Source organism: Chanodichthys erythropterus, chromosome 21 (assembly GCF_024489055.1).
Source record: "Chanodichthys erythropterus isolate Z2021 chromosome 21, ASM2448905v1, whole genome shotgun sequence".
NCBI lineage: Eukaryota > Metazoa > Chordata > Actinopteri > Cypriniformes > Xenocyprididae > Chanodichthys > Chanodichthys erythropterus.
In genome coordinates, this window is record NC_090241.1 from 7,211,185 (window position 1) to 7,227,417 (window position 16,233).

A 16,233-nucleotide genomic window follows, 5' to 3' on the forward strand; every position below is an offset into this window, starting at 1 on the left:
TAGTAAGTAGCATGTCTGAAAATTAGACCAGTTCATTATCCACTAAGAGGTTCTCCACCTACAACCATTTGAGACACATAAACACACACAGAGGATAAATCTGTCTGGCTGTTCATGGGAACTGTCTTTATTGTTCTTACTTATATGCCTGGTTTCACAGACAAGGCTTAAGCTTAGTCCCAAACTAAAATGCATGTTTGAGCTGTTTTAACTGAAGGCAATTTGTTTTGATATATCTTAAAATATGTCAATGCCATTGTTTGGTCTCAAGATGCACACCCGTAATGATTTTTCTAGTGTACTTTTATAAAAGATACTTAAATATCCTAATTGAACTAAGGCCTAATCCTGGCTTAGCCTAACCCCTGTCTGAGACACTGGGCCTAAATGTCCTAATTTTAACTAAAGCCTACTCCTGGCTTAATCTAAGCCCTGTCTGTGAAACTAGGCCATATAGCTAGCTATAAAATAATATTAAAATATGTGCTGAGAAACTACCACATTTTAACAAAACACAGAATGCAGAAAAATGGGGGAGTATGAGAGTAAAGGATTCAAAAGTTTTGTTCAGGTTTACATAGAAACATTTTATTAAAAGCGTAATATAACAGGTTTCAAACAGTGAATAAAAATCATTTCAAACGGTTACAAAGTTGAGAAAATACTTTAGTTTGATATGTGTTTATAAAACTATAGTTTTGTTGTAAAAGCTTGTTTACTGGCCATTTCATTTGAAATATAATACAAGTACTTCATTATGATTTGTTCATAAGGCATACACAACACCACTCAAAAAAAAAAAAAAACTTTACCCAAATTCAATCAATATGCTATTTAACTGACATTATCACATCATCATTTTATAAATTCCAACTGCAAATACCCCAGATTTGACATTGGAAGATAATTCGAGTGCACAGTGGAATGGCAGTAACAGCTGTTGACTGAATTGGGCACTTCATGAATACACAGTATAACAGATATTTAAGAAGAACACTCACTCTCACATACACAAACAGCAAACTTATGGCTTCTCTTGATGAGTTACACAAACTTGGCATACATGGTACATACACAATCCAGACGTAAAAAATCAGTGCTTTCAATGTGAAGCTCATAAATCTGGTCATTCTGGGACCTCCACCACATGCTCCTAAAATTAAAGGTTCCACAATGTTTTTCTTAGTGTGAAAGAACCTTGTAGTCCAAAGAATGTTTATAGTTTCCACTATAGAGAACCTTTTGTGGAATGGAAAGGTTCCATGAATGTTTCTTAATGGAACCATCAATGCCAATAAAGAACCTTTATTTTTAAGAGGGTATTAAAAAACAAAGCTGCTCTGGCATAAAGATATTTCAACCACTTAATGCCACATCAAGAATACATTTTACATTAAAATAAATTTATTTTGTCATGGTTGTATCAGTTTTATCATGGATTTATGCCAGTAAGAAGTGCAATATTGAATAATGTCCTGAACATTGGTCACTGAAGACAACCTGCATTTGTTCATTTGCATCAAGTTCCTTCAATCCATTCTCCGTTTCTATGTGCGGAGAGCACTAGCTTTATGAAACGACCTGCTGTGCCAGTAGTCAGGATTATCGAAAGCTTTATGTTCCATCCCTGCGTGCACTTTTACATACGCTCCAGGCCCCCCTGAACACTCTCCGTTCCTCAGCCCAACGCTCTCCTCGTCTTCTCCTTCCATGTTCTGGTATTCAGCTGCCGAGGCTCCACCTGCAGCCAATGAGTCCATATCCTCGTATTCATACACTTCTCCATCCCCTTCTGTTAACCCCTGCACCCTGAGTGAGTTCCTCAGCCGAGGCTGGTGGTTAGTGTACTGATAGTCATCCTCCACATCCTCATCTTCATCGTCTTGTGGCGACCTTTTGAGAAGAGGGTGGGAAACTGGTCTCGGGAGGTGAAGTTTGAGTACCATGTTGCTTGGTGGTCCTCCTCCTCCACCACGGATGTCCATGTACTCGTACTGAACCTCCTGAAGATCCAGATCAGCGTCCGTGTACTCTGCTTCACTGGACAGGAAATCGCCGTCGCTGTGACTTCTTTGGTCAGTCGAGGACTGGGAGAGACCTCCACTACTTTCTGAACCCTCAATTGATGATCTCTTACTGGGTCTGCCGGACCCATGAGGTTTGTGATTGCTGTACAACCCCGCAGGGTTGAAGGAGGCACTGCGGTTTCGCGGCGGTCGCTGATTGGAGTCTTTAAGCTGCCCTGGTATATGACTGAGTGAGAGGGTCTGGTTGTTCATATACTCGTATTCTTCACCTGCCCTGGTGTGGGCTTCTAAAAAGTCCCCGGAATGACCTCTTGACAGTCTCCTTTGAGAACGTGTTGCATGTGATGGTGTGAATAGATGAGTTTCTAAAGAAAATCATAAAACAAGAGATGTGTTAACATGAGTACTCATAAATACAGAAGCTAATGTCCACCAATGCTAAAAAAAAAAAAAAAAAAAATGCGACTTATTTCTTAGCTTTTTTAGCAGTGTTAGTTCCAGAAGAATTTTTGTTTCCATTTATTTGTCCCATAGGGATGTTAAAAAGTGCAATGAACCAAGCCAGCCTGCTATGATGTGAATCACAACATTAAACTGTTTTATTTGAAGCACAAAAGTATTTAAAAATCAGACAAAAAGACAAAAGTACAAGACTGTGTACTTAACGGCTTGAATGAGAGACAGAATTACAATCCCATGAAGCACTGCGAGCAACATAATCGAATTAAAAACGATGTATAGAAAGAAATATAAAACTATTCATTTAAAGTTGTTGATTATATCTATAGAAAATTTATTCAGACACCTTGACTATTGCATTCATTATTACAGTTTATTCACTATATGGTAATAAAATATGACAAGATCTCAGAGTTAAACTGTCAGAAAACAATCTTAATAACAACATAAATGTATTTCTTATATTAAACATTATCTAATATTAATTTTACTCTGAAGGTAGAAATGGGCTTCCGCAGATATTTCGTTATGGCTTCACAGAACCATCCAAAGTTCAAAGCATCAAAATTTTGCAGAAATTGTTTGATAAATGTTACACACACACATGCTGCTCTAATTTGCTTATCCTCACCTTTCTCTGGACTTTCACCAAATCCAGGCAACACATATTCATTTTGGTCCTCTTCTCCTTGAGTCCCTGTGGAGGTTGTTTCCAGAGGACCTGATAGGCTGTCCCGCTGTGACATATAAGCACTGTCCTCGCGATGCGTGACCCTCCTCGTGCTGCCAACCAATGGGAAGTCCTCGTTTATTTCCAGCTCCACTGCAGTTCCCGGTCCCTCCGAGCTCACAGAAACAGTGCACGCAGAGTCCAGACGGGAACGAGATGCCCATCCCGTCGTCTACAGCAAAATGAGGTGGAAAATATATTGAGCTATTATAAGTGGTGTTAAGACATGCTGTTTCCATTTTTTTCCTCAAATAATAACAAGTCCATTATTCCTCCAATATTCATTCATAACTTATCAAATGTTTTTTCCATATGGATGGTCTCAGCTTAAAACTATTGCTCTGAAATGAGCTTTAGACATAATTGTGAAACACTGACCTGCACAGAGCTCTCCAGACCAGGGGTCATTGGTAGATATCCAGCGATACTGGATGGAGTCAGACTTGACTGGTGTAACAATAAAAAGAAAGTGTCATGTTATTCAAACAGCCTCCACAAAGCATCTGAAGATATGAGTCAGTAAGTTTTTTTTTTCTTTTTTCAAAGTATGTTTTTGAAAGAAATGATGCAGTAAGCATGCATTAAATAGATCAAAAGTGACAATAAAACATTTGTTACAAAAACATTCTATTTATCAAAGAATCCTGGAATAAATGTGGAATGATTTCCACAAAAACATTAAGCAGCACAACTGTTTCAGCACTGATAATATTAGAATGATTTCTGAAGGATCATGTGACACTGAAGACTGGAGTAATGATGCTGAAAATTCAGATTTGCATCACAGGAATAAACTACATTTCAAAATATATTAAAAATAGAAAACATTCCATTTAAATAGTAATAATATTTCATAATATTCCTGTTTTCATTGTATTTTTTTGATCAAATAAATGCCTTACTGAACATAAGAATCTTCTTTCAAAAACATTCAAAAATCTTTCCCCAAATGTTTGAACAATAGTGTATTAGTCTATTTTCAAACCATTATGTTTTGATCATGGTCAATATTATAATGCAATATTACAATGTATATGTGGCGAGGGGGGCGTGGTTTAGCGGGGTCTGCGGCAGGAGGGAGTGTCTGGGGATGTGCGGTGATTGAACGGGTTGAATGTAAATCACGAACACCTGTTTCTCGTTCCAGTAACTGGCGTGGAGACAGGATAAAACGCCAGGAGAAGCAGGAGCGTGGGAGAGAGAGAGGGACTGCTGACAGTCGGACTAAGTGAGCTGTGCTCGTGTCGTGGAGTGAAGCCCGTCCTTGGATGTGGAATTATTGAGTGTGCGTTGCACCGTCTTTTTGTTTATGTGTTGGATATTTTTCTCTGGTGAGAATAAAGACTGTCAGCAGCCCTAAAGCCGATTCCTGTCCTCTTCCTTCCCATTACACAAAGAACCTTCGTTACACTGGTGCCGAAACCCGGGAAGGAAGACGGAAGCCGCCGCCATGCAGGCATCCCCCGCCGCTGGAAAGCCGTTTGCGGACATCATTGCATCCCTCGCGGTCCTGCATCAAGAACAACATCGGGCCCTGATGGATCTTCGGAGTGACCAGGAACGCCGCTTCGAGGCGATCATCCAGGGCCAGCACGAGGACCGTGAGAGGTTCCGGAGCTGGATAGACCGGGAGGTTCCCACGGCGACCAGCGCGGCAGCTGCTGGCCCCTTCCAGCTGCCACTGCAGAAGATGGGCCCGCAAGATGACCCGGAGGCCTTCCTGGACCTGTTCGAAAAGGCTGCTGAGGTCTCAGGTTGGCCCCGGGGACCAGTGGCCCATGCGGCTCGTCCCGCTGCTCTCGGGCGAGTCGCAGGTGGCAGCACAGCAGCTGCCCGTCCAGAACCTCCTGGTCTTCAACGACCTCAAGAGGGCCATCCTGCAAAGCGGGTCGGCCGCTCCCCCGAGCAGCACCGTCAGCGCTTCCGGTCTCTGGAGCTGGGGGAGGCGGGCCGACCCTTCGTGTTGGCCCAACAGCTCCGGGACTCGTGCCGCAAATGGCTGATGGCCGACGGAGGCGACGCGGAGCAAATGATCGATCGCGTGGTGCTGGAACAGTTCACCACTCGGCTCCCAAAGAAGACCGCCGAGTGGGTCCAGTGCCACCGGCCCACGTCGCTGGATTCGGCCATCCAATTGGCGGAGGACCACTTGGTGGCGTGCCCAGGGGTGGTCGGCGAATCCCTGCCATCTGTCTCTCTCTCTCCCTCTCTTCTTCCCCTCTCTCTCTCTAAACCTGTCCCTCTACCTAGGTCCCGTCCGCCCGGTCCGCCTCGTGTTCCGCCCCGAGGGCGGGGTGGAACGGATCCTCGGCAGTTCGTGGCGCCAAGAGCCCCGCCCAGGGGGCGGGACTGGCCACCGCCGGGCTGGACCCCGCGCCTGCTTCTCCCCTCTCTCACGCCAATCATTCGGCCCGTTCTCCGCCACTGGAGCGGCGGGCAGGTCTGGGCCGGCCTGTTGGCGTTGCGGGGACCCGGATCACTTCATAGACCGGTGCCCAGTGATGGAGGTGGGGACATTGATCCGGGTCCCGGACGACCTGCAGGTCGCCCCCGGTCAGGCTGGTCAGTACCAGATACCAGTGAGTATCAAGGGGGGTACATATCAGGCTTTGGTGGACTCGGGTTGTAACCAAACCTCCGTGCATCAAAGCCTGATTTCATCCGGGGCATTGGATACAGGCCGCGTGGTTAAGGTACGGTGTGTGCACGGGGATATCGCGAGTTATCCGTTGGTGTCAGTCGGGATTCTATTTAGGGGTCAAAAGCATAGTGTGGAGGTGGCAGTTAATCCGCACCTCCGGCACCCGTTAATTTTGGGGACGAATTGGCCCGCATTTAATAAATTATTGGGGCATTTATGCTCGGGTGCCTCTTGGAGTAAGTGTACGCGGGGAAGGGAAGTGCGAGTGCAGGCGGGGGAGACTGACCGGGGACCAGTGGTGACTGCCTCAGGGGAACCGAGCGGGATCGGGAGACTGATTCTCTCGGACCGTGATGATTTTCCCCTGGAGCAGTCTCACGATGAGACGCTGAAAAGTGCGTTTGAGAGGGTCAGTACGATTGACGGTCAGCCTCTCCAGCCTGGACGACCACTAACTTATCCCTATTTTGCGATTATTAAAGATAGGTTGTATCGAGTGACCCAAGACACTCAATCAAAGGAAGATACAACCCAGTTGTTAGTACCAAAGAGCCGCAGGGAAATGCTTTTCCATGCGGCTCACTCCAACCCAATGGCTGGACACTTAGGACAAACAGCGACACTAAATCGCCTCATGACCCGATTCTTTTGGCCGGGCATTCACGAGAACGTGCGCAGGTGGTGCGCGTCTTGTCGTGAATGTCAGCTGGTAAATCCTCCGGCCACTCCAAAAGCGCCTTTGCGCCCCCTTCCATTAATGCAGGTCCCCTTCGAACGAATTGGCATGGACCTCATCGGGCCATTAGAGCGATCAGCGAGAGGGCATCGTTTTTGCATTGGTCATTGTGGATTATGCAACACGATATCCAGAAGCAGTGGCTCTCCGCAACATTTCCGCTAAGAGTGTTGCGGACGCCCTCTTCAGTTTAATCTCCCGAGTGGGGATTCCGAAAGAAATCCTCACTGATCAAGGCACGGCGTTTATGTCACGTACGCTACGCGAACTGTACGAATTGTTGGGCATTAACTCGATTCGAACCAGCGTCTTTCACCCACAAACGGACGGGCTGGTCGAACGTTTTAATCGCACGCTTAAATCCATGATTCGTAAGTTCGTTCAAGAAGACGCCAAAAATTGGGATAAATGGTTGGAACCCCTGTTGTTCGCTGTGCGAGAGGTCCCGCAAGCCTCCACGGGGTTTTTCCCCCTTCGAGCTTCTCTTTGGGCGCCACCCCCGCGGGGTGTTGGATGTCCTAAGAGAATCTTGGGAGGACGGACCGTCTCAATCAAAAAATGAAATTCAGTATGTGCTGGACTTGAGAACAAAACTCCACACTTTGGGGCGGCTATCTATGGAGAATTTGTTACAAGCCCAGGACAGACAGTGCCGGTTGTATAACAGGGGAACTAATCTGCGTAAATTTGCACCGGGAGAGAAAGTGCTCGTATTACTCCCCACATCAAGCTCAAAATTACTGGCGAAGTGGCAAGGACCATTTGAGGTCACACGGCGAGTTGGTGATCTCGATTATGAAGTAATACGGTCCGATAGGAGAGGGGCACGTCAAATTTATCACCTCAACCTCCTGAAAAAGTGGAGTGAGGCGGAATCAGTGATGCTGGCGACGGTGATTAGCGGGGAGGATGATCTCGGGCCAGAGGCGAATGTAAAAAAACAATCCCTCGCTCTGGCCCCGGGGGAGATCACCTTTCGCCCTCACAGCTCACTGATGTTTCCAAATTACAGGCTGAATTTGCCGACGTGTTCTCTCCCCTACCGGGCCGTACTGACCTCATTCAGCACCACATCGAGACAGAGCCGGGCGTGGTGATTCGCAGCCGGCCGTATAGGTTACCTGAACACAAAAAAAAAAGTGGTTCAGGCAGAATTAGAGGCAATGCTTGAAATGGGGGTAATAGAGGAATCCAGCAGTAACTGGGCGAGCCCGATAGTTTTGGTCCCCAAAACAGACGGCTCAGTACGGTTCTGTGTGGATTATCGCAAGGTGAATGCAGTGTCGAAATTCGACGCGTATCCAATGCCGCGTGTGGACGAATTGCTTGACCGGCTCGGTACAGCTCGCTTTTATTCGACACTGGACTTAACAAAAGGGTATTGGCAGATCCCCTTGTCTCCATTATCCAAAGAAAAGACCGCTTTCACGACGCCGTTTGGATTACACCAATTCGTGACCCTTCCGTTCGGGCTGTTCGGGGCACCGGCTACCTTTCAGCGACTCATGGACAAGATCTTACGGCCCCATGCTGCGTATGCGGCTGCCTATCTGGATGACATTATTATTTTTAGTAATGATTGGCAGCGGCATATGCAGCATTTGAGGGCTGTCCTGAGATCGCTGAGAGGGGCTGGGCTCACGGCCAACCCGAAGAAGTGCGCAATTGGGCGCGTGGAAGTAAGGTATCTGGGCTTCCACTTGGGATATGGACAGGTGCGTCCCCAAATTGATAAGACAGCAGCGGTTGCAACCTGTCCGCGTCCCAAGACCAAAAAGGAGGTAAGACAGTTCCTCGGGCTGGCGGGATATTACAGAAGGTTTGTTCCTAATTATTCGGACCTCACCAGCCCGTTGACTGATCTGACTAAAAAGGATGCACCAGATACGGTCCAGTGGACGGAGCTGTGCCAGCAGGCCTTCACCCAGGTGAAGGCTGCTTTATGTGGCGGGCCGTTACTTCATTCCCCTGATTTCTCTCTCCCCTTTTTGTTGCAGACAGACGCGTCGGACAGAGGGCTGGGTGCGGTCCTGTCCCCAGGAGATAGAGGGTGAGGAGCGGCCGGTGCTGTACATTAGCCGCAAGCTCTCTAAGAGAGAGGCTAAGTACAGCACCGTGGAGAAAGAGTGTTTAGCCATCAGGTGGGCCGTCCTCACCCTCCGCTATTATCTCCTGGGGCGGGAATTCACCCTCTGTTCGGACCATGCCCCTCTGCAGTGGCTCCACCGCATGAAGGACACCAACGCGCGGATCACTCGTTGGTATCTTGCTTTACAGCCTTTTAAATTCAAAGTGATCCACAGGCCGGGTGTTCAGATGGCTGTGGCCGACTTCCTCTCCAGAAATGGGGGGGGGGGGGCTGCAGGCCGGACGGCTCCCCGGCCTGAGTCGGGCGGTGGGGGTATGTGGCGAGGGGGGCGTGGTTTAGCGGGGTCTGCGGCAGGAGGGAGTGTCTGGGGATGTGCGGTGATTGAACGGGTTGAATGTAAATCACGAACACCTGTTTCTCGTTCCAGTAACTGGCGTGGAGACAGGATAAAACGCCAGGAGAAGCAGGAGCGTGGGAGAGAGAGAGGGACTGCTGACAGTCGGACTAAGTGAGCTGTGCTCGTGTCGTGGAGTGAAGCCCGTCCTTGGATGTGGAATTATTGAGTGTGCGTTGCACCGTCTTTTTGTTTATGTGTTGGATATTTTTTCTCTGGTGAGAATAAAGACTGTCAGCAGCCCTAAAGCCGATTCCTGTCCTCTTCCTTCCCATTACACAAAGAACCTTCGTTACAGTATAATATTAGATATAATATAACGCACCCGATGAGAATCTATACGCAGTCTAGAGAAGCTTCTAGATGGCGTTACATAGCGATGCATGTCTATTACATCTTCCGAGACTTCATCTTCCTGGTCATCCAGAGCCACTCCTAGAATGTCCATCTCAGTTCCTCTCTGATGTGACTCTTCTATGGCCGATTCAGGAGCTCTGTACTCCTCCTAGTGGTGAAACATCAATCAACAACAGTCAGCCAAACAGTTCCATGTTCTGAAATGTAATTTGCAACCAGTAAACACTGAAGTACTCTGTTTGTTTGCCTTACATTGATGACAAGATACCGAGAAGGGTCTCTGGCCATTCGGGTGAACTCATTGGCTAGCTCCTTGAAAGTTGGCCGAACATTTTCATCAATCATCCAACCTGTTTAAACAGTAGGAATGCACAGATATATAAATATTCTGAGTGATATAGAATTCCAGACCGATAATTATTTTCAAGTTAAGGCCAATAAACAATAAACAGCAGTTCAAAAAATTCTTGAACAGCAAATCAGCATATTAGAATGATTTCAGAAGGATCATGTGACACTGAAGATTGGGGTAATGATGCTGAAAATATAGCTTTGATCACAGGAATAAATTTAATTTAAATATATATATAAAAAAGTTGATTTATTTCACTAATTCCATTCAAAAAGTGAAACATATAATTTTGATGATTATAACTGACAACTAAGGAAAATCCCAAATTCAGTATCTCAGAAAATTAGAATATTGTGAAAAGGTTCAATATTGAAGACACCTGGTGCCACACTCTAATCAGCTAATTAACTCAAAACACCAGCAAAGGCCTTTAAATGGTCTCTCAGTCTAGTTCTATAGGCTACACAATAATGGGGAAGACTGCTGACTTGACAGTTGTCCAAAAGACGACCACTGACACCTTGCACAAGGAGGGCAAGACACAAAAGGTCATTGCAAAAGAGCCTGGCTGTTCACAGAGCTCTGTGTCCAAGCACATTAATAGAGAGGCGAAGGGAAGGACAAGATGTGGTAGAAAAAAAGTGTACAAGCAATAGGGATAACCGCACCCTGGAGAGGATTGTGAACAAAACCCATTCAAAAATGTGGGGGAGATTCACAAAGAGTGGACTGCAGCTGGAGTCAGTGCTTCAAGAACTACTACGCACAGACGTATGCAAGACACGGGTTTCAGCTGTCGCAATCCTTGTGTCAAGCCACTCTTGAACAACAGACAGCGTCAGAAGCGTCTCGCCTGGGCTAAATACAAAAAGGACTGGACTGCTGCTGAGTGGTCCAAAGTTATGTTCTCTGATGAAAGTAAATTTTGCATTTCCTTTGGAAATCAGGGTCCCAGAGTCTGGAGGAAGAAGGAGAGGCACACAATCCACATTGCTTGAGGTCCAGTGTAAAGTTTCCACAGTCAGTGATGGTTTGGGGTGCCATGTCATCTGCTGGTGTTGCTCCACTGTGTTTTCTGAGGTCCAAGGTCAACGCAGCCGTATACCAGGAAGTTTTAGAGCACTTCATGCTTCCTGCTCCTGACCAACTTTATGGAGATGCAGATTTCATTTTCCAACAGGACTTGGCACCTGCACAAAGTGCCAAAGCTACCAGTACCTGGTTTAAGGACCATGGTATCCCTGTTCTTAATTGGCCAGCAAACTCGCCTGACCTTAACCCCATATATTTTATCGTGAAGAGGAAGATGTGATATGCTAGACCCAACAATGCAGAAGAGCTGAAGGCCACTATCAGAGCAACCTGGGCTCTCATAACACCTGAGCAGTGCCACAGACTGATCGACTCCATGCCACGCCGCATTGCTGCAGTAATTCAGGCAAAAGGAGCCCCAACTAAGTATTGAGTGCTGTACATGCTCATACTTGTCATGATCATACTTTTCAGTTGGCCAAAATTTCTAAAAATCCTTTCTTTGTATTGGTCTTAAGTAATATTCTAATTTTCTGAGATAATGAATTTGGGTTTTTCCTTAATTGTCAGTTATAGTCATCAAAATTAAAAGAAATAAGTATTTGAAATATATCAGTCTGTATACAGGTATATATATATATATATATATATATATATATATATATATATATATATATATATATATATATATAACATTTTAATAATACTTCACGATATTACTGCTTTTACTATATTTACTATATTTTACTATATCTAAGAAACCTTTGAACAGTAGTGTAAATTGTATAATATTTTGTCAAAATACATTAATAATAAAAACTAAAACAAAAAGCAATTATTTTAAATGCTACAAGTGAATTTAGGACTCACAACATTATAATGTACAATATTAAAATGGATATTAACTTTAATATTTGCTAAATATTATATTTAAAAATGTTATTAAATAATAAACAATTCACTTTAATTGTGCATGAGATGACATCAAATAAAAAAATAGAGGAAATAAGCATGCACAATGTCCAAAACTGGCCAATATAGACATACTTTCAAGTCTCTGATATGGCACTGATATATTGTGCATCCTTAATTTGTATTTACAATCTTTCCAGAAGCTTTTGTGCTAACATGCCTGTGTCTAGATGATGTATGTGATGGGATCAAATCAAGAAGCATAAGATCAGTTCCTCTTTGCATTATGGGCTATTAGACTCACATTTGACCATGACCATGTAAACATCAATGGTGCAGATCTGAGGTTGAGAAAGGCGTTCCCCTTTCTCTAACAGATCAGGTACTTCTTGTGGTCGCATAGCAGAGTAAGGCTCTGCCCCATATGACATCATTTCCCAGACTGTCACACCTAGAGATAGAGAGCTGTTTTATTAAATCTCCAACTCCAAAGTGCAGTATTTTACAGTGCCATTTTATCTTGCAACACATGGACTCACCATAGCTCCATACATCACTCTGGTGTGTGTATCTGCGGAACAAGATGCTTTCAAGGGCCATCCACTTAATTGGTGTCTAGGAATTACAAACATTAGGAAAAAAGTCAGAGCCACAGTATAGTGATTACCGGCTCAGGAACACTTTTTTAATGTTTTTTTTTTGAAAAAAGTCTCTTATGTTCAGCAAGGCTGCATTTATTTGCTCAAAAATACATTAAAAAAATAATAATATTGTGGAATATTATTGCACTTTAAAATAACTGTTTTCTATTTAAGTATATGTTAAAATGTAATTTATTCCTGTGATGGTAAAGCTGATCTTACTTCACAATATTACTGTTTTTTGTATACTGTATCAAATAAATGCAGCCTTGGTGAGCATAAGTCTTCTTTCAAAAACATAAAGAAAATCGGTAACACTTTACAATAAGGTTTCATTAGTTAACATTAGTTAACTACATTAGTTAAAATAGTTTTAATTAGTTAAAACTAATAATGTAATGCACTTCTACATCATTTATTAATCTTTATTAATGTTAAGTTCAACATTTATTAATACATAATTAAAATCAAAAGTTGCAAATACACTGTGAACATTAACAAAGATTAATACTGTAACAAACTTATTGCTCATAGTTAGTTCATGTTAGTTAATAGATTAACTAATGTTAACAAATGAAACCTTAATGTAAAGTGTTACCAAAAAAACTTTATTATTGCAATTTTTTGACTGGCAGTGTAACTTGGAAGTCTTCTTTACCTTAATTTCATTGAAGAAGTATTTCTTGTCATCAGGGTAAAGGAGGTCAGCGATGCCATAATCAGCTATTTGAACTATAAAGTCACTCTTGAGCAGAATGTTGCGAGCAGCCAGGTTCCTGTGGACCATTCTCTGCTCCTCTAGATAGTACATACCCTAGGAGGGAACAAGCGAGGAAAGATTTTAGTTTGTTTAAGTGGGCTTGAAATGATCTGAATACCTCAAAACGCATAGCCAGACTTTCTGTCCCACTCACCTTGGCAATCTGCACACACCAGTTGAGCAGTCTCTGAGGGTTGAGTCCCTCTCTGCGCTGCCGGATGTGCTCCAGCAACGACCCCTGTGGACTGAGCTGAGTGACCAGCTGCAGACTGGGCCCTGGACAGATGCCTAAGAGCCGCACTATATACGCGTGGTCCAAACTCCCCATAGCCAACATATGCTGCAAGACAGAAAAGAAATCATTCAGAATGTCATTTTGTGTTTTTCAATGCTTTTATTTTGAGTCGGCGTTCTGACACAGAATCTGGAAGCGTTGAACGTAAACAACATAGGGGAATGACATGGAAGAGAAGAAATTGTTGAATAAAGTCATTATTTTTGTTAAAAAATCTCTCAGATTTCATCAAAAATATCTTAATTTGTGTTTCGAAGTTGAATGAAGGTCTTAAGGGTTTGGAACGACATGAGGGTGAGTAATTAATGACTGAATTTTCATTTTTGGATGAACTAAATGTCACTATGACCTATTAAAAATGAAATAAATTAACATAAATTGCATTCATTTAGTAATCACAGGGCAACCCTAAACTACTGTATCATTCAATAATTTGGGGTTGGTATGATTTTAAAATGTTTTTGAAGTAATGCTCAACAAGGCTACATTTATTTAAATTATTTAGAAAACATTTAATTTACATTTTAATAATATTTCACATATTATTACAATTTAAAAAAAAATGTAATTTAATGTAAAATTGTGATGGCAAAATTGTGATCTGTTTTTTTCAGCATCATTACTCCAGTCTTCAGAATCACCTGATCCTTCAGAAATCATTCTAATGTGCTGATTTGCTGCTAAAGAAACATTTGTGATACTGGACCACAAAACCAGTCATAAGTCACACGGGTATATTTGTAGCAATAGCCAACAATACACTGTATGCGTCAAAATTATCGATAAAATATAAATTCTTTTATGCCAACAATCATTAGGATATTATGTAAAGATCATGTTCCATGAAGATATTTTGTAAAAAAAAAATATATATATATATATATAATTATATATCAAAAATGTATTTTTGTGAGTGGATATGCATTGCTAAAGACTTCATTTGGACAACTTTAAAGGTGATTTTCTCAATATTTTGATTTTTTTGCACCCTCGGATTCCAGATTTTTAAATAGTTGTACTGTATCTCAACCAAATATTGTCCTAATAAACCATACATCAATGGAAAGCTTATTTATTCAGCTTTCAGATGAGGTATAAATCTCAATTTTAAAAACATTGACCCTTATGACTGGTTTTGTGGTCCAGGGTCACATTTCATATTGTTCTCAATATTGAAAACAGTATTTAATATTTTTCAGTATTCTTTGATGAATAGAAAGTTCAAAAGAATAGCATTTATTAGAAATAGAAAGCTTTTGTAACAGTATAACTGTTTTTATTGTTTAAATTAATGCATTTTTGCTGAATACAAGTACTAATTTAGGTAACACTTTAATATGGGGAACACATATTCACTATTAACTATGAAGTTTCCCTCAATTAACTCCCAATTTACTGCATATTAATAGTTCGTAAGGTAGTTTTTAAATGTAGGTATTGGGTAGGATTAAGAATACAAAATAAGGTCATGTAGAATGAGGCATTAATAAGTGCTTAATAATAACTAATAAAGAGCCAATGTACTAGTCATAAGCAAGCTAATAAGCAACTAGTTAAAAAGACCCTAAAATAAAGTGTTCATTTCTTAAAAAATAACTTACTGGCCGCAAACTTTTAAATGGTATTGTATACAGGCTATGTGTGTGTGTGTGTGTGTGTGTCTTACATCTGTGAGTTCCTGAAAGGTCTGTCGTCCTGTACGGTCTTGAATAGTCTTGATAGCCACTGGAATCTTTACTGTGTCTCCCTCTGGTATCCAAACTCCCTGTGAAGAAACAAATGAGAAAAAAAAAAGAGAACTAAGCATGAAGAAAGAGTAAGAGAGCCAAAATAAGAAAGAAAACAATGTATTACGAGAACACCTTGAGCAAACAGTTCAGTAACTTATCCGAGTTATAGTCAGGTTTCAGTATGAGCTCATGTAATGACATCAGAATACCTTGTGCACAGTGCCAAACACTCCAGAGCCGAGAGGTTTGATCTTTCGTAGTTCAGGCCCTCTCAAAATCCGAGCATGAACTTTCACACCTTTTTCTCCGGGATCCAGCGGTTCAAAACTCTAAATACATTTTTAAATGTTATAAAACTCCACAACGCTTCACCAATTCAATTTGCTGAATTCATTTTGACTACACACCTCTCCACTCTGCAGGTATCTCCTCATGGCACGTTTTTGGCGGATAGCAACACTTCTGCGATAAAGAACACTCAGCACAAACACTGAGAATGCGACCATCACCATGAATATAACGCTCAGCACTATTGCTGTCACCGGCAAGCTGCAACACAATATGTTTACACAATTAGAGGCTTACTGGCAACTGCAGGTGATACATCACACCATCAGGGGGAGACACTTACCCAGCAGCCGACCTGGACGAATTCACACAATCATTCTGACCTGGACCCAAACATCTGAGATGAGAAATATACAGAATTAACTGATAGCAAAAATAGTATAATTAGAATGATATACACAACCATTCAAAAGTTTGGGGTGAGTAAGATATTTTCTTTGAAAAAAAAATCATACTTTTATTAAGCAAGGACAAATATTTGATCAAAAGTTTATAGTGTTACAAATGATTTCTATTTCAAATGAATGCGGTTCTATTTTAGCTTTCTTTTTGCCAAAAATATCCTGAAAATAAAAGTATGACGTTTCAACAAAAAAATATTAGGCAGCACTGCAACTGTTTTTTACATTGATGATAATAAGAAAGGTTTCTTGAGCAGAAAATATTAGAATGATTTCTGAAGGATCATGTGACACTGAAGACTGGAGTAATGATGTTGAAAATTCAGCTT

The 16,233-nt window shown here is 42.3% G+C and overlaps 1 protein-coding gene across 3 annotated transcripts in view; it reads right to left on the reverse strand.

The window, feature by feature from the left end:
- Positions 1-572: 572 nt before the first annotated feature.
- Positions 573-16,233, reverse strand: part of erbb3a (erb-b2 receptor tyrosine kinase 3a) — a 38,827-nt gene continuing 23,166 nt past the window's right edge. For 2 of the 3 annotated variants that reach the window (XM_067374750.1, XM_067374749.1), the window contains 13 exons: positions 15,787-15,840; positions 15,563-15,704; positions 15,365-15,484; positions 15,092-15,190; positions 13,285-13,470; positions 13,029-13,184; positions 12,269-12,344; positions 12,034-12,180; positions 9,686-9,783; positions 9,402-9,581; positions 3,595-3,663; positions 3,118-3,388; positions 573-2,392 (listed from right to left, as the gene is read on the reverse strand). In XM_067374750.1, the coding sequence (XP_067230851.1) occupies positions 1,548-2,392; positions 3,118-3,388; positions 3,595-3,663; positions 9,402-9,581; positions 9,686-9,783; positions 12,034-12,180; positions 12,269-12,344; positions 13,029-13,184; positions 13,285-13,470; positions 15,092-15,190; positions 15,365-15,484; positions 15,563-15,704; positions 15,787-15,840 (2,443 nt within the window). In that variant the 3' untranslated portion in view covers positions 573-1,547. The remainder of the gene's footprint in view (positions 2,393-3,117; positions 3,389-3,594; positions 3,664-9,401; positions 9,582-9,685; positions 9,784-12,033; positions 12,181-12,268; positions 12,345-13,028; positions 13,185-13,284; positions 13,471-15,091; positions 15,191-15,364; positions 15,485-15,562; positions 15,705-15,786; positions 15,841-16,233) is intronic. The other variant, XM_067374751.1, reaches the window with a different exon arrangement.